General features: G+C 36.7%; 2 protein-coding genes across 3 annotated transcripts; both read right to left on the bottom strand.

The window, feature by feature from the left end:
* Window positions 1-1,072: 1,072 nt before the first annotated feature.
* On the bottom strand, window positions 1,073-11,587 carry LOC122980920 (deoxyribonuclease-1-like). 2 transcript variants are annotated; one of them, XM_044349369.1, is made up of 10 exons: window positions 11,484-11,587; window positions 7,847-7,932; window positions 7,067-7,161; window positions 6,624-6,710; window positions 6,402-6,514; window positions 6,195-6,307; window positions 5,189-5,343; window positions 2,287-2,383; window positions 2,108-2,158; window positions 1,073-1,186 (listed from the first exon to the last, which is right to left on the bottom strand). In XM_044349369.1, exons 2-10 carry the CDS (start codon window positions 7,925-7,927, stop codon window positions 1,184-1,186), a joined length of 795 nt encoding a protein of 264 aa, XP_044205304.1. In that variant the 5' UTR covers window positions 7,928-7,932; window positions 11,484-11,587; the 3' UTR covers window positions 1,073-1,183. The 2 variants fall into 2 exon arrangements, with proteins under 2 accessions (XP_044205304.1, XP_044205303.1); XM_044349368.1 differs by lacking the exon at window positions 11,484-11,587 and adding an exon at window positions 9,436-9,515.
* A 3,499-nt stretch (window positions 11,588-15,086) lies between these two features.
* sec13 (SEC13 homolog, nuclear pore and COPII coat complex component) lies at window positions 15,087-21,067 on the bottom strand. Its single transcript, XM_044349940.1, has 9 exons — window positions 20,932-21,067; window positions 20,702-20,746; window positions 19,605-19,720; window positions 19,161-19,312; window positions 18,784-18,917; window positions 18,382-18,515; window positions 17,895-18,015; window positions 17,450-17,596; window positions 15,087-16,171 (listed from the first exon to the last, which is right to left on the bottom strand). The coding sequence occupies exons 1-9, from the start codon at window positions 20,932-20,934 to the stop codon at window positions 16,061-16,063; spliced, it is 963 nt and encodes a 320-aa protein (XP_044205875.1). The 5' UTR covers window positions 20,935-21,067; the 3' UTR covers window positions 15,087-16,060.
* Between the last annotated feature and the right edge of the window lie 766 nt (window positions 21,068-21,833).

The following is a 21,833-nucleotide window of genomic DNA, read 5'->3' as shown; positions in this document are numbered from 1 at the left end:
AAGGACTGTTAGTTAAGCTAACGGGAGAATGGATGTGGACTGTGCGGCGCAGCAGTGGCAGGGCGCCACCGGGTAGGCTGGAGAGAGAAGCAACCAGAGAAACAACCAAGAGAGTTAGCTTGTTTGTCTTTGTTGCCAATGATATTAGACTGGTTAATCAGCAAAAACTTTGTTAACCACAAAGTTCTGTTAACTAACAAACACGATGATCAATAGCCACAAATGGACGTTATGACATGAATACTTCATCTCCATGAAAGAAAGAAGACATCAGATAATGTGAGTCAGATACAGCTTCTCTCTCTGTCTCTTTGGTCACTATTTTCATCTCTGATGGTTAAATGTCTCTGTGGCTGTTGTGTGAATTATCTCCTTAACAAGAATGCAGCAGAGATCATATAATATGCCGTAGGTAGTTTGCTTGTTGAAGTTACAGTGAGCTGTCTGGACTCACTCATTCATTTGGAATTGATCCCGTTTTAAATTGAGTGGTTGTTCAGTCACCTGTTGATGTTGTGTGTTTGTGAATGAGTGTGCAGGAGGTCTAGCTGCTTGCTGGTGACATTTTCTTCAGTTGGTTTTTAAGCTGATCTGTATATTGAGTAATAAGCTTAAAGTAACTAGAATAACAAGTGTTAACATGTCAGCTTTGTAGACTATATTTTGTATGCCGTGCATATAGATAAGAGTGTGTAAGTCATGTATTTGATACATGCATTAGTAGTTTTTGTGAACCTACACTTTTAGATCTGTGAATGTTTTAAGTGTTCAGTCTTTCTGGTATTCAGCACTGATCTGTACCTGTATCAGATTATAAACTTTGTGATACTTCATATATTTCTGTATACTAAGAAAATACATAGGAAACACGTGTAAATCATGTGATATGTTGTCTGTTTTTGATGAGAACATAAATCTGTTGTCACAATAGAACAATACTATAAATTTGAATTTCACTTTGTTGGTAAAATGACACATTCTGAACCACTCCACGGCTAAAATGAGCACTTCTTTGTTTAGAAACAATATGTATATACTAAATGTCTTTAAATAAGCAACCTTTTCACTACTCAGGGAGAGAAAGTAGTTTTATTGGCATATAAAACTGCCCCCCACCCCTCCAATTTCATCAGGTCATGTCAGAGTCACCAGCTGTTGCTCTCTGGTCCTGTTAGAGGTCATTTTACTGAAAGACACAAACATCATCGGCATTAACTCAGCATCCATCATTAGAGCCCCTATTGTAATGATTTAAAGGTTTCTGAAATGCTAATGCCCCAACAAATGTGACCACAGAAAACTAAGGATGAAAGGGTTAGGGCAATACATAGCAAACTTGTTTGCTAGAATCTATGTTTACATAATACCAATAATTTCTAATTACTTTGTGACAGGAAATGTAATTGTTGCCTGGATTACGTTCACAGGCAGTCATAGAATGTAATTAAGTACAATTAAGCACATGAATAAATAAAAATATGCAATAGTTAACTTGAGTATTTACATTTCATGCCACTTAGTACTTAGTACTAATAGTATCAACTATTTCGTTCTGAGGGGTCGTGAGATTATTAATGGGAGAGGAAGAAGAAAAAAACAAAGTTCTGATACACAAATCTGTTTTCAGTTTGTGTTTTTTTGTCTCTAATCTTTGACATGTGAAATGTGACCCTGACCACACTCTGCTTTTTGTAAGATGTCAAAAGCCAAAAAGGTTGGAAACCACTGGTTTCATCTTTAACATTGTGTTGTAATTTAAAAGCTTGTTATATTATCCATTGTGTCAGATCTTCATCTGAAAAGTAACTAAAACTGTCAAAGAAATGTAGTGGAGTAGAAATTACAATATTTCCCTCTGAAACGTAGTGGAGTGGAAGTATAAAGTAGCATCACATGGAAATACTCATGTAAAGTACAAGGACCTCATTTTTTAAAAATATATATACAATATATACAAAATAAATCATATCAAAATATCATAGTCATGATACGTATTCAGTTCTTTTTGTTCATCCCATATAGTGCAAGTGAAAGATTCCTATAAATTACTGATACAGTGCCAGTAAAACAAGATGTTTACCTTTCCTATTCTACCTCCACTACATACCTTCTCTATGAGCTCTACCTCCACTGGATAGTGGTCACTGATGGCTCTGGTCTGGAAGAAAACAATTCATAAAGATTTTTGAAGCATGGAGGAGAAATGCATTTGTAAACTTTATTGTATGAAAGTTTTCTAGCTGAACTTAGTCCAACATTTCCATGTAAAATACTAAACAGTCTTACAGTGGCAGTAGACAGGCGGTAGGCTTTCTGGAAGTTGAAAGGCTGAGCTGAACCGGGCACAATGGCCTCATACAGGTCATCTCCAGTCACCACGATCCTGTCGGCAGAAAGTGCAGACTCAGTCAGAGATTTATTTGGCTATGTCAATTCACCCAAAAGAGACATACTTTTAGTGTACTGCTTTCTACCAAAGAAACAGTCCCCATAAAAACAGTTCACTAGAGTTGTTCAGTACATGTCTGAACAAATCCTTATCAACAAATCTTCGAAGTGATCTGATTAGACTGGATCACCATTGTCAGTGACTGAAGCAGTAGCTTTTAGCAGTGGAGCTCCTCACTGGTGACAGAAGGTGCGTTTCCATCCACCTGTTTTCATCTGCATTTTTAATTTGCACATAAATGTAACCTGAGCGGAAACTTAAAAAACATGGAAACTTTTGAAAAAGTCTTGAAATATCTCCAAAAGATTTTACACTTGGCTGAGGTGGAAAAGTTGGCGTATGAATAAGAGCTAAATGCGAGAAAGTGAAATAGAAATAGCGAATAAATCATGATGTACATCAAACAAGCGACTTAGACTCCACTGAAAATATGAAAAATAACAATAGATGAAAACATCTTATCTGTGCAGAGAAATGAAGAGACTGTAACATTCCTCAAATTAATACATGAAACAAACAGAAATGTCATATTTCCATCTAGCTCCAACTGCTGTTTATCTTGATGAATCAACTCCAAATATTCAAAAAATGGCAGTGGATGGAAATTAGCATTAATTTGAATTCTTTCACAGATATTTTGGAAATTAAAATTTGTGCTAAATTTGGATGGAAACATGAGAGCAACATTGTCAGCTCAGTCGGAATTCACAGTACGTTATCTTCTCGTTAAAGCACATTGAAAGACTGTGAAGCAATTAACCATAATCTAGCGACTTTGTCATACATAACAGGCTGCTGAACTATTAAACGTGTGTGTAGTGTTTGTAGAAGGATAGTTTTGTACTAAACTGGATGTGACATCTTGGACTAGCAACAGTCAGAATCAGTGTTGGATGTTGGATCAAATGAGCAGTGATGTGTTCATTAACTACATACTGAAGTACATTTGAACTGTCATGTCTAGCTTAGGAAAAAAGTAAATAAAGTACAAATTCAATGCTAAAAATCTTTGAACTGAACTGAATAAAGAGATTTGAATCAGAGAAGTGATTCCTGATTTCCACTTCAACTGGTCACAGTGTGATCTGTGGGTAACCTGAATAAGTTTCTGAAACAAGACTAAGGTGTTTTCAAAAAATATCAAGAATACAATGTTCTTTGTTGTTAGTCCAGGTCGGACCTCAATAAGTTAACTCAGTAAATTTGCTCATCCACATCCCAGCATGCAACGCTCTCCTGGCTACAGGAGCCATTCAGCTCAAACTTGCAGAGCACACCTTGTAGTCGGTCAGATGGAGGTTTGGATTACATTCCCACCACATACAAACTGCTCCAGAGTTTGTTTGGGACTGGACCGAGACCACTTCCTCTAAAAGATATCAAGGTACCAAGGAGGAAAACCAACCAGCATCCCATTCAACTGGACTGAGCAGTGCTGGTATAAACCACCCTAAGAGTCTACAGCCATACTAACAGCTCTGTGAGGCTGGACTTATACCCAGTTGTGTGTGTTTAAGATAAATGTTAACATCCTCATAATGACAATTTTAACATTCTAATGTTTAGCAGGTATAATAATAACCATGTACACCATCTTCAACATTTCTTAATACAAACAATTTTGGTCTACATTGTATGCAATTTGGCTTTAGAGCAAATCATCAAAACCAAGACTTGACAAATGAGGAGTAGTTGGTGCTGTATTTTTAGATCTGCATAAAGCATTCGACACAGTCAATCATGATGTTTTCATATCGAAACTTTCTAAATTTAACTTCTCATCTAGAGCACTGGCATGTATGTCTTCATATTGATCTAATAGGATAAAATGTGTTAAAGTTGGTGACACACTGTCCAGGAACATGAAGTACACAATGGGTGTTCAACAAGGGTCCGTGTTAGGTCCCCTATTATTTAGCCTATATATTAATGATCTCCCTCAACAGTGTCATGATGTAGAACTACAAACGTATGCAGATGACACTGTTGTGTACACACATGTAAAAACAGCTGAATTAGCTGCTGCTAAGCTAACAATTGCATTGGAAATGATCACACATTGGCTTGATCAATCATGTCTGAGTCTAAATGTAAAAAAGACAAAAGATATGTTTTTCTCTAAAAAAATGGTACAACTTCCTAACGCTAATATTCTTATCAAAAGTGAAAGGATTGACATAGTCACTGAATATCTTAGTAATTTGAACTTTAAGAAACATTTTTAAAAAAATGTTTAAAAACATAAAGTACAACGTAGCAAATTTTAGACATATTAGAAACTGTCATTCTTTGGACGCAGCCAAGATATTTATGCACGCTATGATTCTTTCCCATATGTCTTATTGCATCACATGTTGGGGGCAGGCTGAAAAAACAGCCATAAAGCCTCTTGAGTCCTTATACAAACAAACTCTAAAAACTCTGGACAAAAAGCCAATGCGTTTCCATCACTGTAGGGTACTGGAGAAATACAATTTACTGAGCTTTGAGAATTTTAGATTATTCTCAAATTTGTGCCTAGTTTATAAATATTAAATGGTTTGATGGTGTGACTTTGTGTACACTCGCTCAGTAAGTTCTATTAGATCCTCCAGGATATCCTCTATACAAGATTGTACCATACCATTTCATCCCACTGCATTTGGGCAGTCAGCTTTCTCTTTGAAAGCTGCAATTCAGTGGAAAGCCCTACCTTTCTTCAGTTAACGTAAAACTACACAACAAGATGTAAAGATAAACCTGTCATAGGTGTGGTCATTTGAGTCACTAGTCGTTGTGTCTGCATCTTCGTCTATCAGCCATTTGTAGCGATAACAGCTGATGCGAATTCCTTTCTTCTTTTTCCTTGAGAGGTAACGTCCATCTGCATTGAAGTCTCCCAATAACATAATGTTCTGCAGAAAAATATATATATAAACATAATTTATCATCACAGACATCATCATTAGTAACAACCCATCAAATATAACAACCAAGAAAAACTGTAGTCAATATAAACATATATCTAGTGTTCTCTTTTCAGCAAGAATGAATGAACAACTCTTTTGTACTGTTTCATTGAGGAGCTCTTTCCCCTGTTTACTCATAGCCTCAATACACTGCCAATGATCATAATGGAAGCAAGAATTCATTCTATACCATATAAGATACGCTTTTGTGGTGACTCAGGATTTCTAGACAACAATAAATATTAATAAAATGTACACAAAATGTAAAATTCATTAAATAAAGAACTTCATTTAATATATATATATATATATATATATATATATATATATATATATATATATCAATGACGTCTTACCCCCTCTACTAAAGAGTATATGCGCACAAGGTAATAATCATCTTGAGATTGTTTTGGCTTCATGTCGTCTATATTTATATACAGTGAATAGTTTCCTAACTCAATTAAAGGCAAAAAAGACCAAAAACAATCAACTTAAAGGAAAAATAACATCCCAACAGTATTTGCGGAATCATTTAATATTAATTTGTAAATCTGTTATTTTATATTCCATAACGCTGTACAATAAAAAAATGTTATTGTTAACTGTGCACTTGGCCGCCTCTTGCACATTGCCTCTGTGAAATGCTTTAAGGGATGTGAGCGTAAAACATCTGTAAGGGCAAGTAGATTTTTAGTTAGGAAAGCAACCATTTCATAAATATTTTTTATCAAATAATAATATTCTTTTGATTATTTTTTTACTGTTCTTTATATCTATTTGATTCATATCAAACCCACATCAGTGCTCCATCTTCTATTCACATCTTTGACCACATCATCCAGAGCGTTCAGCTCTCTCACCACATCCATTGGTGTGGTGTGGACTGGGATCAGTACCAGGTCCTCCACAACTAGAAACACAAACACACCCAGTTAAGATATGGTAGATGTGCTCGAACACACACACACAAACAGACACACACGCACGCACGCACACACAAGTACCTGTGTTTAGACACTTGAGCCGAAGGATGAAAGGCTCTCTGGCGAAAGCGTCCTCATCCCCTTCTTGATCGTCTTTGTACTGGTAGGTGTCAACCACCTCCACCTCATCTTCTCTGAGAGACACACACACACACACACACACACACAGAGGATGAGATGTTGAAAATGACAAATACTCTCTGAACGAGTTATTCACTGGAAAAATAAGAGAGTATCTCCCACCTGTAGAAGAAGACAAACTGCTCCTTGTAGGAGCTTCGTCCCAGTTGTATACTCTTCATCATGGCAAACGGATTATCTCTGTTCTCCCTGTCAGGAACAGAAACAGAAATAACTGTTACACTATTATTACTGTTTTATTTTATTTGTTAGGGACGGTGTAATTTAATATAATTCAAATACAGAGCATGAAACTGATGTGCTGCACAGAGTTTATAGCTGTTGCTAATTTTCAACTCTTGTCGCTAGTTGGGCTTTACATAATAAAAATATACACACACTGTTACACCATTGTAACTACCAGCAAAGTAATTATGGGCTTTTTGTTTCAGTGTAGAGGTATTTGATTTTTTGTTTTGTTTTCAGTTTTCTGAGTTTGCTTTTACGGGCCTGTCCAAAGACGTCCTCGGGGAAACTGTGTATTTGTCCATGTGCAAAGAGCTCACCTGGTGTTGTTGAGTTCTCTGAGCAACAGCTTCATGGCCCTGCCTGTGGAATCCACCACCTCCAGTATCACCACCACGCTGTACCGAGACATAATCTGCAAGATACACAGCCAACACATGACAGTAGGCCAGTGATATAATGAAAATAAAGCAGAACAAATATAGAATAGAATACAATCTAATATATTGGGATAGAGAACAGCAACAAACCAGAAACACAATTGACCTTTTTCACAGCCGATATTCTGACACGATAATTATTACAGTAAGAAAAAAGTAGACAAAATATTGTGTTTACTGTCATAGAGGACTAAAGAAACCAGAAAATATTCACATTATTCACATTTAAGAAGCTGGAATCCTTTTTCCCTTAAAAAATGTCTAAATGATTAATCAATTATCTAAATAGTTGGCAATTAATTTAAAAGTTTAAAAATGATTAGTCGATTAATCAACTAATCATTGCAGCTTCAAGACTTTCTAAATGTCATCGGACCAAATTGAATAATTTCACAGAGGTTGTGTGGCCATTTTAGATCTGCAACAGTAGCAACGGAGTAGTCTACTGCATGGTGACAGTGTTTTTGTGATTATTGTCACTACCAGAGGGGGGAGACAAAAGTCCCAAACTCCAGCTGTAAGTGGAAAACAAAAACACACTTTGAAAACGAATGTGGTTAAAAAAATAAAAAAAATAAATGAAATAAAACTAAAACATTATAGTGAAAATTTGAAAATGCAAACATAATGAATGTATTCTGGTCCAGCATAGTAAGTTACCCTGATGAGATTTGTCTGCACATCCTCTTTGTTGACCTTTGTCCATCCCAGTTTCTTGACATTGAAGGCTGCAATCTTCATTTTTACTACAAGAACAAAGTTCACATAAGTTCAGAGTTTGAAAAAAACATTATATGAGCAGGAGAACGTGGGATAGAAGAAAGAAGAAGAGGGATTAAAAAGAAGGAAGAGAAAGCAGAAAAGCTCCAGCTAATCACCTAATAATTTTGTCTGCACCAGAAAACATGAGACAAGAGTTTTTAGCTTACTGTCATTTTATTGATTGTTACTTGCGGATTCATGTAATGCATATAGCAGAGAAGTGAGTTCATTTATACCTCGTCTCAGGATACCAGACATCGGAGATCTCTGCCTACCAAAGTCTGGGTATTTCTAAATGCTCAGAAGTTGCTAGAACAGTGGAAAACAGCTACTAACAAACCCACGCCCCTTACATTCTGTCAAGGTCACGCTTTACTGGAAATGATACCCCCCCCCATCTCCTCTGTAATGAACTGCATGTCACCGCCCCGGTATGAAGGGCTGCCCTAAAGACTTTGAATTGGTTCTGTTTGTTTCCACCCAGAAACAAAAGCTGGGAGATTGTCCTCAGTGTCTATGAGCGAAGCATTTAGATCTGATTGACCTAATTTAATTTAAGCTGTTAAAAGACAAAACAGGAATCAAGTGGACAATGTTATGTTTGCACCGTGTTATCATATCAGGAAATATTCAGTGGAAAGGAAACGGCCACTCATGATGTGGAATTACTTCTAGTTCCAAACCGTGACTTAATTTCCTCATTAATCATCTTTAGAGAGAGATTTGCAACGTCTTAAACATTTTTCAAGTAAAGGATTTTCTAATTTCTCATAAATACACACTAAAAATCACTGAGTTAAAATACATCTCTGAGTTACTGACACTGACCTGCTCACAGTCTGAGTTCATCATGCAGGAAACTGTTGTGTAAGACTTTAAGACACCACGACTCCGGAGCAACTAACTGGAGAACTCAGATTTGCAAAATCAGTATCCTCTTTTAAATTGCTTCTGAAAGCATATTTTTATCACAAGGTTTCATTGAAAATTGTCTACATGTGCATATTTAATTTGTGTGTCTGTAATACATACAGTAACATGTTCGTGTGTATGAATTGATATAAATTCTTATGGTTTACATTACTTCTATAAGTGGATTTTCTGTTTTATCACATCGACACCTGAACGCTTGAAGAAAAAAAGAAGCAAGAGAGGAAAACAGAAAATAAATACATATTATATACAAGAAGAAGAAGAAGAAGAAAAGAGAAGCGGTGCCCTGGTTCAAATATAAAGAAATTATTTAAAAGAGATATTTAACATATAAATATGAAACCTGAACATGATGTTTTCATTATTGCAGCCCACAAAAATATTTTTTTCAGTTTGGCAGCTTTATAAAAATCGAGCAGGTTTCCCACTAAAATAAAATAATAAAGTGCTGCTAAATTAACAATTAAATTGCTGCACGTGTTTTAGCACCGAAATATAGGAAACTAGTTGTAATAGACACAAAACTAAATAAACTAAAAAAAATAACAACTCACCAATCTGCCTGAGATGAGCGAAAAACAGCAAACAGCAGAGGTTGATACTCTGTCAGCAGACAAAATGTGTCTGAGAGTTTCTACAGAGAGGAGTCAGTTTAAAATTAGAGAGACAGGAAGTCTATCTGCCAACCCAAAAATTTGGCGCGCAAATACACAGTCTGGTGATAAACGGTACATTAAAGAAAAAAGCTTCCCAAAAGCTGCTGTTGGTGAGGCAACACATGATTATTGTACTTTTTACTCTGCATTTATCTGACAGTTACATCTCAAGTTTAATATTTTACATTAAAAACATATGATAAGTTTATAAAATACCAACCTTTTTGGCTTTTGAGTCACAGAAAAAGCAGTTTACCGCAGCTAAGGGGGATTCCATCATACTGAAACAGTGTGTGTCAGCCCTCGGGGGCCCTACAATCTGATTGGCTACCCCAGATGCCACCCCAAAACTTCTGCCACCTTATTGGCTTCCACCTTGCTGTGGGGCGGGTGTTTGGCCAGCATATTTGTTCATACCGAGATGCTGCACCTGTATGGTTGACAGAAGCCCTGAGGGCTGACTCATGCTGTCTCAGCATGTGTGTATGTAGCATCCTGCCATGAAACCCCTGTCCCACATGACTAATAATTAATGTTTATTCATTAATAAATCATTTGTTGTATGTTTTATATCTTATGTTACTCTTACCCACCTTCCATAGCCCCTCTTGTTCTCCATGTCCATGCTTTGACTGAATTGAAAGAAAAAAAAGTGGGACTCCCCCTTAAATGTGGTACCAATGCAGGGACAACCAGGACGAGGAAACCCCCCCCTAAGGGGTCCCATCTCATTAGTGTCTCTGCTACCACGGCGACTAATGTTTATAGTAACTGTTTAACTTACTAACGTTTAAGCAAAATAGAAAGTTATCTGTACGGGAGAAACGAAAGAGAAAGAAAGAAGAGGAAGAGAAAAGAAAGCAGGACAGTGGTAAGAGGAGCAGATAATGATGAATGATGATAAATGATGATTGATAGCTATTCACTTTGACTTTTATATGAATGTAAACTAAATAAATTGTTTGGTAAGGTTTGTGAAACCAGCCTGTGAAACTGATTAAAGTTAAGTAAATCAAGTGGAATAAATTTTTAAAAAAGCAAATGATAGAATAATATAAATCATTTTCTTGGGAACATAATGGCAATGAAAGTTGTTCAGAGGGGCCCCGTCAGACTCTAGAGCTGCTTCAGGCCCACATCCCTCCTCTCACTGTCTGTAACTTCTGGGTTATGATTATTAGAGGTTATTAGAGGTGTTTAATCCAGATAATCAGATGCCTGTTATTTCCACATAGAAGTGCTGATTGTGCTGTTGTTGACACTGCACTGTTCTCTCATCTATGTTTCTGTTATTTCTGACTGCACATCAACAAGGTATCGTTTGCTTACTGCGTCAGTCATCGGCCTTCATATCATCCCTAAATTTCTTGTTGACATTGTGGGTGTATGTGATGTGCTAGCGTGTGTAGCTTTGTATTACGTGTCCTGTGTGTTTTTTGCTTTGTCCTGTTAGTAATTGTGCTGTTATATGTTTTAATTGTAAGAGACTGCAGATGAAAATTAGCTTTAAAGCTAACTCTGGTGCAGTACATCAAATGTTAACATTTATCCCAATAAAGACATACATAAATAAAACCATAACATACATTGGCTTATCAAAATAATCATAAAATGATGATAAAACACATTGTTACTTTGTCCAAAAATCATATTCACACTAACTCTGTAATGATGCATGCTACGTATCCAGTCACTTCATGTTAGTCTCCTCAGATTAAAACAAGCCTGTTAACTGGTGTTATGTTGTTGCACCAACATAACAGTTTGACAGCTTTATAAATATCCATCAGGTTTTCTGCTAAAACTGACCTCACATCACATGCTGGGAAATAACACATTGCTGCTAAATTAACACTTAAATTGCTGCAAGTATTTTAGCACTGAAATACAGGAAACTAGTTGTAATAGACACAAAACTAAACTAAACTGAAAAAATAACAACTCACCAATCTGGCTGAGAAGAGCAAAGTTAAATATTCAGCAGAGAGCAGCAAAGGTTGATACTCTGTCAGCAGACAAACTGTGTCTGAGAGTTTCTGCAGAAAACAGTCCGTTTAAAATCAGAGAGACAGGTAGTCTGTCTGCCAACCAAAACATTTGGTGCTCGAGGTGATAAACGGTAAATTAAAGAAGTGTTGGTGAAGCAACACATGATTATTGTACTTTTTACTTTTAATATTTACAATAAAAACAAATGATAAGTTTATAAAACACAACGTTAGAGATTAAACCAGTTTTTTACCAACCTTTTTGGCTTTTGTCTCCCTTTACTTACCCACCCTTACTTACCTACCCTTGTAGGTTTGGCCAGTGCCATCCCTACAATCTGATTGGCCACCTCATTGGTGCTGTGGGGCGGGTGTTTGGCAGCACATTTGTTTGTACCAAAACCCTGCACCTGTATGATTGACAGAGGCGTGAGGGGGCATGTAATAAGAAAGATTATTACATTTGTTTTTCTGCTGTCAATAAAATTGACAGTTAATTGGTGTTATGTTGGTAACCATGGCAACGATCTGCAGTTTGTTCTGCAGAACAAAGTCCGTGACTTTAACGGACTTTAATATGGTCAGAACCTGTTTTTCATTCAAATTCAAATTCAAATAAGCTTTATTGACAGATCAGAAATCCACATTGCCAAAGCAGTACAGAAAATTATAAACATTGACAGATGATTAATAATTATACAATAACATGTAAATATAAACAATAATATTTAATACAATATAATAAAAGGCATTTTTACAGATGTAATCACACAGAAACATTTACTACAGAGCTTATTTCTCTCAGATTATGACAAGACTTAATATATTTTGCAGCTATTACTGCACATTGACTTTTCTCCCCACATAGATAGGACAGTTTCTGAAGATCAGGGAGGTGGATAAATTCAGGATATATATGATTTATTTTTTCAAAGAAAACTTCTCTCAATTTTTTTTATTCTTTATCCAAAAGCATCCAGGTTAATTGTCTTATTATATTAGTATACGCTATAATGTATGATACACTGTATAATTCAGATTAGTCATTTTGAGTTAATTTACAGGAAGATAGAACCGAGGGTTTGCATAATGTAGTTAGTTTGGTGGTTTATTTAGAGCATTTGACTACTTAATAGCTTTATTTTTTTGTAAATGAGCTGTTTATTTGTCATTGTTAATGTTAGATTACTTGACTATAAAGGTTCTGCAAAATAGAAGAGTGAACATCAACGGTTATGTGTACGCATGTAGCCTATTAATTTATGTTTAAGCCTATTATTAGTAGAATATTAATGCTTAAAAAATATCCGCCCACTGTGTGCACACATTAACAACATATTAATGTCCAAAAAGTTAATTTATATTCTGTGTAGCAGAACTTTTCTTCCCTACCCCATTAATCACCTCATGACCCCTCAGATTTATCTGGTGACCCTTTGGAGGGGCCCGACCCCTATGTTGGCACTTTTACTTAAGTAACATATGAATTCAGGAGATTTTTTTAAAGTCTTATAAGTGTCGGTAATGTTTACTTTCAACAAACACTGAATCTTTATTTTAAAAAACATAATTAACAACTCATAGATATCTAAATGTAACAAGGAGCCCCAACTGGATACTGTTTTTATATAAGAGCTCACAAGACAAAATGGTTTAATCTTTGACAATCAGTTTTATAAGCTTATCATTTGTTTTGTGTGTAAAATCTAAATATCTTGAGTAACTAACAACTTTGGCTACTAAATGTAGTGGAGTAAAAAATAATATAAAGTAGCAGGAAATGGAAAAACTCAATAGAAGCATTTCAAATTTGCACTTAAGTACAATAAATAAGTAATAACTTTTCACCACTGAGGAAGACACATAACCTTCATCCTATAACTTTAAATAAACTATCTTTAAATTAGAAAAACAAAGGCTCCCGATTGTTTCTAAACTTAAAATTTGGACGTTGAATCAACTGAATGTGAGAACATTTACAGTCTGTTAATGATAAAACATGAGCTGATTGAATTAAATCGATCAGGAGATTTTACAGCCTGGAAACATAACTGGACGTCTTAATGATGAACGACTCATTGTCAGATTAAAAGTGACTCATATGAAAAAAGGCGGGAAGAAAGTGGCGGGAAGAAAGTGGCGGGTGGAAAGTGTCCAGCATGGTCAGCATTTCACACACACACACACATGCGCATTTATTATGTTTATTTTTCCATGATTGCAGGAAGAAAGGAAGCTCCTCCCCAGATGTGAGAAACAATTGAAAGTTTCCGTCTCTCTTTTTTCACAGATTGAACTTCAGGAATCCTCAGTTTTATATTATTTTTAAATTAATTACCAGACATTATTCTGCACATTCAGATCACTCAGACTGTGACCGGCTGGATATCAAACAGGAGGAATCTGAATTATGCTCTTAAATAATTACATACATTGTTTTCACTTCTGTCTCCTCCTCTAATAGAAGAGCTCACAACACTCACAGCGTATTATTAACATAAACAGATGACAGGTAGATAACGTGGAGTTTAAACTAAACATTTGATCTAAATAAATCTTTCTGATTCACTTCCTCTAAAGTTCAGCCTCTTGTTTCATCTCCTCCCACAAATGTTCCCGCTTCGCTCTCTTATCCAATCACTTCAAAATTCAAGACGTCACTTTCCTTTTTTTTTTTGGCATCATCCAATAACAATAAAGGCCAAAACATTTTTCTCTTTTCACAGATCTATGAAGGAGCCGATCACTAATCTGTGTGCTCTTTGATTACCAATAGTGAACAGTAACTGAGTACATTTACTTGAGCTGTACATGAGCTCAGTTATGAAGTACTCGCTACTTTATACTTTTACTCCACCACATTTATGAGGAGTTTAATGTACTTTCTGCTCTGCTGTATTTATCAGAAAGCTGTAGTTGATTTTACATACAAAACATACGCAAAGACCTTGCCTTGCAACACTGTTGTTTTAACTTATTGTGACTGATTGTACCTTCTCAGGTTGGAGTTTTAACAAAATTCATGTACTAATAATAAAGTTGTAACAAAACAGAGTCCTGAAACCTTTATCAGGAAAAACAAGTTAAAGAAATACTTTTGGAGATATGTTTATTCCCTGTCTGAACAGGTTCGATGAGGACATCGCTCTCTCATGTCTGGATGTAAATATGAAGCTACAGCCAGCAGAAAATCCACCTGCCATCACCTCTAAAGCTCAATAATTACATATTGTTTGTTTAATCTGTACAAAAAGGAGTAAAAATGAAGAATAATCAGAAATAGTCCAACACATAAAACCTTGTACAACAGCTAGTTGTCAGATAAAGTCAGGCTAGGTGAGAGTTAGATCCATGACGACAGCCTGATAGCTGCTGCAGCACCTGATGATGAGTCAATGAATCATTTAACATGAACTTTGACCTTCCAGAAGAACAATCACACAACTTTAGGCACATTCCACCGTGTTTTCTGTTAACTGTATGTTACGACTGCAGGAGCGAAAAAAGAAAAACAGGACATTTCTTTTTCAATATTATAGGTTTTTTTTTTTTAATTACATCAAATATGAAAAACACATCCATGGTTTCTGATTTTACAACTGGAAGAACACAATCAAAGACTGTTTACATTTGAGCTCCGTTCATGGTTGTCTTGGCAACATATTGATTCAATAGTAATGTACAGGTTGATCTGAAGTTACTGTTGACTTTTAAACCTCCTGTATGTGTACTCGTTAATAGTTTACTAAATAAATTCATTCATTCAATTTACTATCTGAAGCAGAGAGGGAGCATTTCACACCAGGGAATCAGGCGGTCGAGTCATGTTTTGTTGATTTGTCTCACTGTGACAACGTGAGGATTTACAGCCTGAGCAGGGAAGAGAAAAAAAGTGTTTTATACTTTATAGGAGCTTTTCTGCCCAAAACAAAGCTTGTTCAGCAATTTCAGGTTAAACAGCGAAGACAAAACGTGTTGAAAGTCGAATGCCGGGGGAGGGAGGGGGTTCAGAGGACGCTGGGATCGTCCTGGGCGACGGTGGTTTGGTTCTCCGGTGATGGAGGTGGAATGTTTCAGGAGAAGAGCATCATGGGCCGGCGTATAGTTGGGTCGTGTTTGGATGAGCATTAATGTACATGTGACAATTAAACTGGAAATAAATTACAAGAAACAGGAGTGGAGTGCGTCTGACAAAAAAAAAAAAATGAAGGTAACTGTCAATCATGTTTGTATTTCTAAATGTTATCAGAAAAGGAAAATAACCCAAACATTGTGTGGAGTTTCTCTATTTCCCTTTGTGATAAAATTTAGGAATAATCTACGCCGGATAAACTGTACAGAAGACCAAACAAACTCTCGCTTAACTCATGATGTTATTATCAAACAGCCGAGTTGAAGTTCAAATGAAAACATTACAAAAGTAGCTCAATCGGTGCGGACAGCGTTTTGTCGTCAGCTGAAATGTTCGGCATGTTTATTAACGCTTCATTCAACTTTTAAGATTAAGGTCATTGTTGTGTGTTGATGTGTGTGTGTCACTGCTCGGTCTGCTGTGTGTCTGTAATGGTGGAGACGGCTCCTTGGCCCTTGCTGACATCACTGATACACGACCACTGACCGTCCATCGACTCCTTCCACAGCGTCACCTGCAGAGGAAACACACACACACACGTGAAGAGGAGCGTTCGAGAGGCTCGTTTACAGCAAGTCAGACATCACAGACACAATCACTACAGTCTGTTTATAACGTGACATCTGCCTGAAAACCAAATGATGAACAACAAGTAAAAATTCAAAGTTTTACAAAATCGGAATTTTGTGAATACACCCACAAAATGATGCCTGTTAAAGGACCAGTTTGTAAGATTTAGCAGCATCTAGTGGTGGAGCTGCAAATTGCAACCTACTGAAAAGCAAGAGGTTCTACGATGCACACACGCTGCTGACAGGCTGTGTGTCCTGACCATTACTGAGCTTAATGCACCAAGTAAAATAAGCTTTTTAGTCCCAAATCTAGAGGATATGTTTATTGATATTGATATGTCTACTAACCAATGATGCAGTGCTGGATAGTTGAGTCTATAATATTATTTCATTTATGCTTAAAACCTCAGCTCAGATAAATTTGGAGATGAAATAAAACTTCAGCTGAAGTTTGTTCCAGAACTGCATCAATAAAGAAGGAATATTAAACTCATTTAGGCTCGTTGGACAATACTTGTAGATACTAGTCTGTAATTATGTGTAACACCTGAGGCTGTGACATTCAACCCATCAGATCTACACTGATGAATCATTTAAGTTTGACTGGTTTTAACTTGTAGGAGATCTGAATGTAACATTATCCTCCAAGCAGAACTTTTGCTAAATCTAATTATATCAAACCCATTAAATACTGTTATGATCTCATAATCACTATCTTATGCTGCCATCTAGTGGTTTATACTGAAGGCCCTTCCTTAATAAAGTCTTAGTTGTTTTATTATTATTGTAGTTAGAAAATGTAAATAATTATTACAGATGACAGTGTTTACTGAGGTGCTGATTACTGTATGCATTTTGATCTCGGCTCATTTTACATTAAAAACTGCGCCAAAATTGTGTAAATGCCTCAATTTTTTAGACAGTCAGGGCAAAAGTTGCCCCCCAAATATACTTTAAATTTCCTTCTCTGCCTTGCCTTACAATTACTTAGAATTTCTATTTCATATTTCATAATATTTGACCACTTTCTGCTTCGTTACATTTTCTCTTCTTCGTTGTTATTTGCTCCGTTGCAGGAAACACAAACACAGGTTCATCCCAAAGAGGAAAAAAAATCATCATCATGTTTCCTGGCAATAAATCAAATAAGCAATTTGGACTCATACTTACATTTAGGGGGCGACACAACAGTTTAATGTATTATTTTATATACACTTTACCTTGTTGTCTCCTCCAGAAACAGCCAGTATATTTCCAGTGATGGACCAGCTGACGTGCCAAACAACGTCGTTGAACTTATGGAGCAGTTTGGCCGTCCAGGTGTTGCCTGCAGGGTCGTCACACGTCCAGATAAACACGCGTCCGTCCTGGAAGAACGTGGAGAAGAAACTCGTTACTATATTTTGATTTTGTTGACATTCATCATCAGGGAAAAAAAAATAAAAATCATATGACAGTAGACAAAACCTCCTCTACAGAAGCTCAATTTAACATAATTACTTCAGGGTACTTAAGAGATTACCAGACTAATCAAGACTTCGTTCAGTTATTTAAAAAAAACAACTGCTGACAAAGAGGAGAGGAATCTGGCATGTTAAGGAGCTGAAAAAAGTGTCTCAGTGTAAAAGTCACATTTCTCATCCCTTCAGTTCCATTAAATCTCACCTGAGAGCAGCTGGCGATGGTGCTGGTGGGAAGACCGATCGAAGGAGCCCAGCCGACGTCTCTCACCCAATCACTGTGAGCCTCCAGCTTCTGATCCTCCTTCCACTGACCGTCTTCCTCTCTGGAGATGGGAAGTGATAATCAGTGACAGTGAAGCCATAAACAATTAGACTTTCCTGAACGACAAACTCAGTCAGTGTCAGTCCACCTTAGTAGTTTTCCCAGTGTGTTAAGAAAGATTTTTCATATTCTTACTCATATAATGCCTGTAAATGTACTTCTAAAATTCCCTGATTTTCCTTCAGGTTTATAATTTCATCAAGGTAACATCTTTAGATTTGTTCCTTACATTCATCATGTAAGTAATGCTACCTTTTCTAAAAACTGTGAATGTTTTGGAAGGCTGTATGATGTAAAGGGACACACAGTTTTCTCCATCTTACACTAGTAAAACACTCCACAGGAAGTCTACTGAACAATAACTTACTTCCAGAGTTTGACCAGGTTGTCGCAGCCTCCGGAGACGAAGCGCTTGACGTAGTTTGGTTTCTGTCCTGACGGCTGGTCGATCAGGCTGCCAGGAACCACAGCAGGAGCCCAACTCACTGCATTACAGCCAATCTGCAGGAAAATTACAACTGGATGAATAAACACGATCTGAGAAGAACAGCATGAGTCCAGCTCACTGTATCTGATCCTCATTATGCTCTCAAAGCAAATGTAGACAAACTGCATGACAGAGTAAAGAATGCTGATAGACAGTGAAACAGACATCTCAAACATTCAAGACAGCATTTCATCTCACACAGTGATGGAAATGAAACAGAAAAATTAAATTATTTCATGTCTTTGAGTGACTAAATTACACAGAACTGTTTGAGAAACTCACAGTATGTGCATTGCTGATCTTCTTGACGTCCCACTGCTGATCCCCAGTAAACGTGAGAAGGGAAATGGCTCCGTCTGAGCTGCCGCAGGCCAGGATCAGACCGAAGTCATAGGGACCCCAGCAGACTGAGTTCACTGCAGACACACAAAAGTAGAGTTCAGAACAAGACCAAAGTCTCAAGAGAAAGAGACTCCAACAAGTTCAAAAAAACAGCTACTGTTACAACAAAGTAGCTAATGGGGATCGAAATAAACAACACTGGTTTAACTGAGGGATGAAGTCACAAATGCACATGTGGAGACACAAATGTGAGGAACCAAGAAAAGAATTTTGAGTACAATGTTACTACAGCCGGACGCAGCCAGAGAACCACCGACCTGACGACTCGTGTCCCGTGTATTCATACATCTTGTCCCAGGCTCCGTTCTCCTCCTTCCAGATGATGACTTTACGGTCGTAGGAACAGGAAGCCAGGATGTTGCCAAACATCGGGTGAGCCCACGCTACCTGCCACACGGGACCCTCATGCCTGCACAAAACAAGAAACCCAGATTTAGTTCAAACTCCTGGACATGAATCAAATTATGTAACACAAATATGCCAATAATGGAATGGTGACCTTGCATGTGATAGTAGTGTTACAGCTCAGATTACAAACCTCAGAAAATTATGGGGTTTTTTACGTATTACTGCAATTTTAGGTTGTATTATGGTTGCTTTTTTACTGATTTCAAAGAATTTTAAGTGATTTATTTATTTGTCGATGTGAAGCGACTGACCCTATTTTTTCAGCTTTAGCTGAGGAAACCTTATTTTCTTACCCTCTGAGGTCTGCTACCAGTATCTGCCCTCCGTTTCTGACATCAAAGATCTTCACGGTGCGGTCAGAGGAACAGGTGGCCAGTCGAGTACCGTAGTAGTCCATCTGAGCATCGTGCTGAAACAAGACACAACAAAACATCAAGACCTGAAGTGACAAAACAATCTCCATTTCCTCATCTTTATATTTTCAGTAACACTGACAATATCAAAACTAGGATCAAACTTCTAACACAATAATCTGTTGAATGGTTCCTATACACAATTTTTATGTAATTTAAAAAATGCCACTAATGAACAGTGTTGCAATGCAGGTTTGAAAGACAGTTTTCTAAATCTATATCCATCAAATGGCAAATGTGTGAACAAACTGTAATTACTATGCGTCTGTAAATCACAACAACACTGGAAGAACAATGTGTGATTGTACAAATGTTTCTGGTGAGGTTTCCCACAAACATGAGGGACTTACAGAATAAACAGTGTGTTACCCTGAATTCACATATGACCTCCGATGATGTATTAACCAGAGAAATGAAGCCATGTGAGAAGTTTAGAGGGAAAAATCACTATTTGGTGGAGCTGTTAACAACTCATAGACATCTGAAATGTGACCCCGACTACACACTGCTTTCTGTAAGATGTCAAAAGCCAAAAAAAGATGGAAACCGCTGGTTTCCTTTTTAACAATGTGTTGTATTTTAAAAGCTTGTTATATTATCGATTGTGTCAAATCTTCATCTGAAAAGTAATTTCAGCTATCAAATAAATGTAGTGGAGTAGAAAGTACAATATTCCCTCTGAAATGTAGTGGAGTGGAAGTATAAAGTAACATTAAATTGAAATACTACAATACAAATACCTCAAAATTATACTTATGTACAGTGCTTGAGTAAATGTAACAACACTGACTGACAAACATGAGACATGAAACTAGAAAATCCAGATTAACGCTCAGTTGTAAAGATATTTGTGTATTTTGTGTTTAGCTGCAACAACAAACTAACCTTTATATTCTAAGTTAATAACTGTCTCTGTAATGAACGCTAACTGTAGCTTCAAACAAACAAATGATGCTAAACGTCAAAAAACAACTTACGATCATGTCCTCATGAGAGGTGTCCACCGTGTTGATAACGGAAACCTGAAGTTCACAAACACATAAATTAGAGTTAAAATGACACAGAAACAAACATATTGCTCTGTTAGCTCTCGGCCGTTAGCCACTCTGCTAACAGCTAACACGTCATCAGCTGCCGGTAACCGTTAAACAACAAACGTTAACCGGCAGGTTCACCTGCAGCTTAAAATTAACGTTATCAGACTCACCATGACTGCGGCGGATCCACAAAATTATCCTTGATTGTATATTTAGTTTAATGAATTAACCGGGTTCAAAAACTGATCCGACGTGGCAACAAGTCCAGAAGCCGCTTCCCACTAAGTCCGCTGACACTTTCCACCGGCGGAAACAACAAGTACGAAGCAAAGGTTCCTCATACAAAACGATACTTTGCATCTGATAACTATCGTTAGCTAAATGTTAAAGATCAACTCCAGACAGGTTTTAATATGTATATAAAATACCCTGGTTTGAATAATAATTTCTGTCTGATATGTGTCCTTCACTAAAAGTTCAAATATCTCATTAAAATCCTTAAAATGACATATCCTCCTTCTCCCTCATTAAAAGTCCAGAACCTATGAATATGTAAATAACAGCCATCATGATTTAAATAAATGTCATTGAATATAAAGAATGCATCAACATTTCTTTTTTCATTTTTTTAATAAATACGTTTCAAATTTAACCCAGAACACCCTCTATGTATAAAATTTTTTTTTTTTTTTGCATATTCTGGGTCAATTTCAGCCTAAAAGAAAGATGTTTAGAGTGTTTTTACTGCTCTTGAATGTTAGAATGGGTCCAATTTGAACAGTAGAATTAAGAGATATTTAGCAGAATTTTTCAAGAAATCAGTGTTATCTATTTTTGTTTAATTACCTTAAGAAAAGGAATTTGATTGAGAGATATATGTATTTATTTAGTTTAGATTCCCTCTCCACCCTCCGTACCAGCGGACGTGTCTAGATGGCAAGCCTAAATCTCGCGAGATTCATACGCGTTGTTTCTTCATTGTACGAGTTGTTTGTCATTATACAAAATAGTTATGTTTGTAAATGTAGTTAGATTTACGAGCAAAAACACTTGGTTAGGGTTAAAAGATCAT

This window comes from Thunnus albacares, chromosome 4, assembly GCF_914725855.1.
Source record: "Thunnus albacares chromosome 4, fThuAlb1.1, whole genome shotgun sequence".
Classification (NCBI taxonomy): Eukaryota; Metazoa; Chordata; class Actinopteri; order Scombriformes; family Scombridae; genus Thunnus; species Thunnus albacares.
The sequence above is the reverse complement of the archived record's forward strand: the minus strand, read 5'-3'. Positions and strand labels throughout refer to the sequence as shown.

Coding starts and splice junctions, on each gene's coding strand:
- sec13 (XM_044349940.1), bottom strand. Junction 18,918..19,160: donor CACGGGACACGAGTCGTCAG/GTCGGTGGTTCT, acceptor GTGTGTCTGCAG/TGAACTCAGTCTGCTGGGGT. Junction 17,597..17,894: donor CCATCGCCAGCTGCTCTCAG/GTGAGATTTAAT, acceptor ACGTTCTTCCAG/GACGGACGCGTGTTTATCTG.
- LOC122980920 (XM_044349369.1), bottom strand. CDS start 7,927: ATGAAGATTGCAGCCTTCAATGTCAAGAAACTGGGATGGACAAAGGTC. Junction 5,344..6,194: donor ATAGAAGATGGAGCACTGAT/GTGGGTTTGATA, acceptor ATTTTTCTGCAG/AACATTATGTTATTGGGAGA. Junction 2,159..2,286: donor ACCGCCTGTCTACTGCCACT/GTAAGACTGTTT, acceptor GTTTTCTTCCAG/ACCAGAGCCATCAGTGACCA.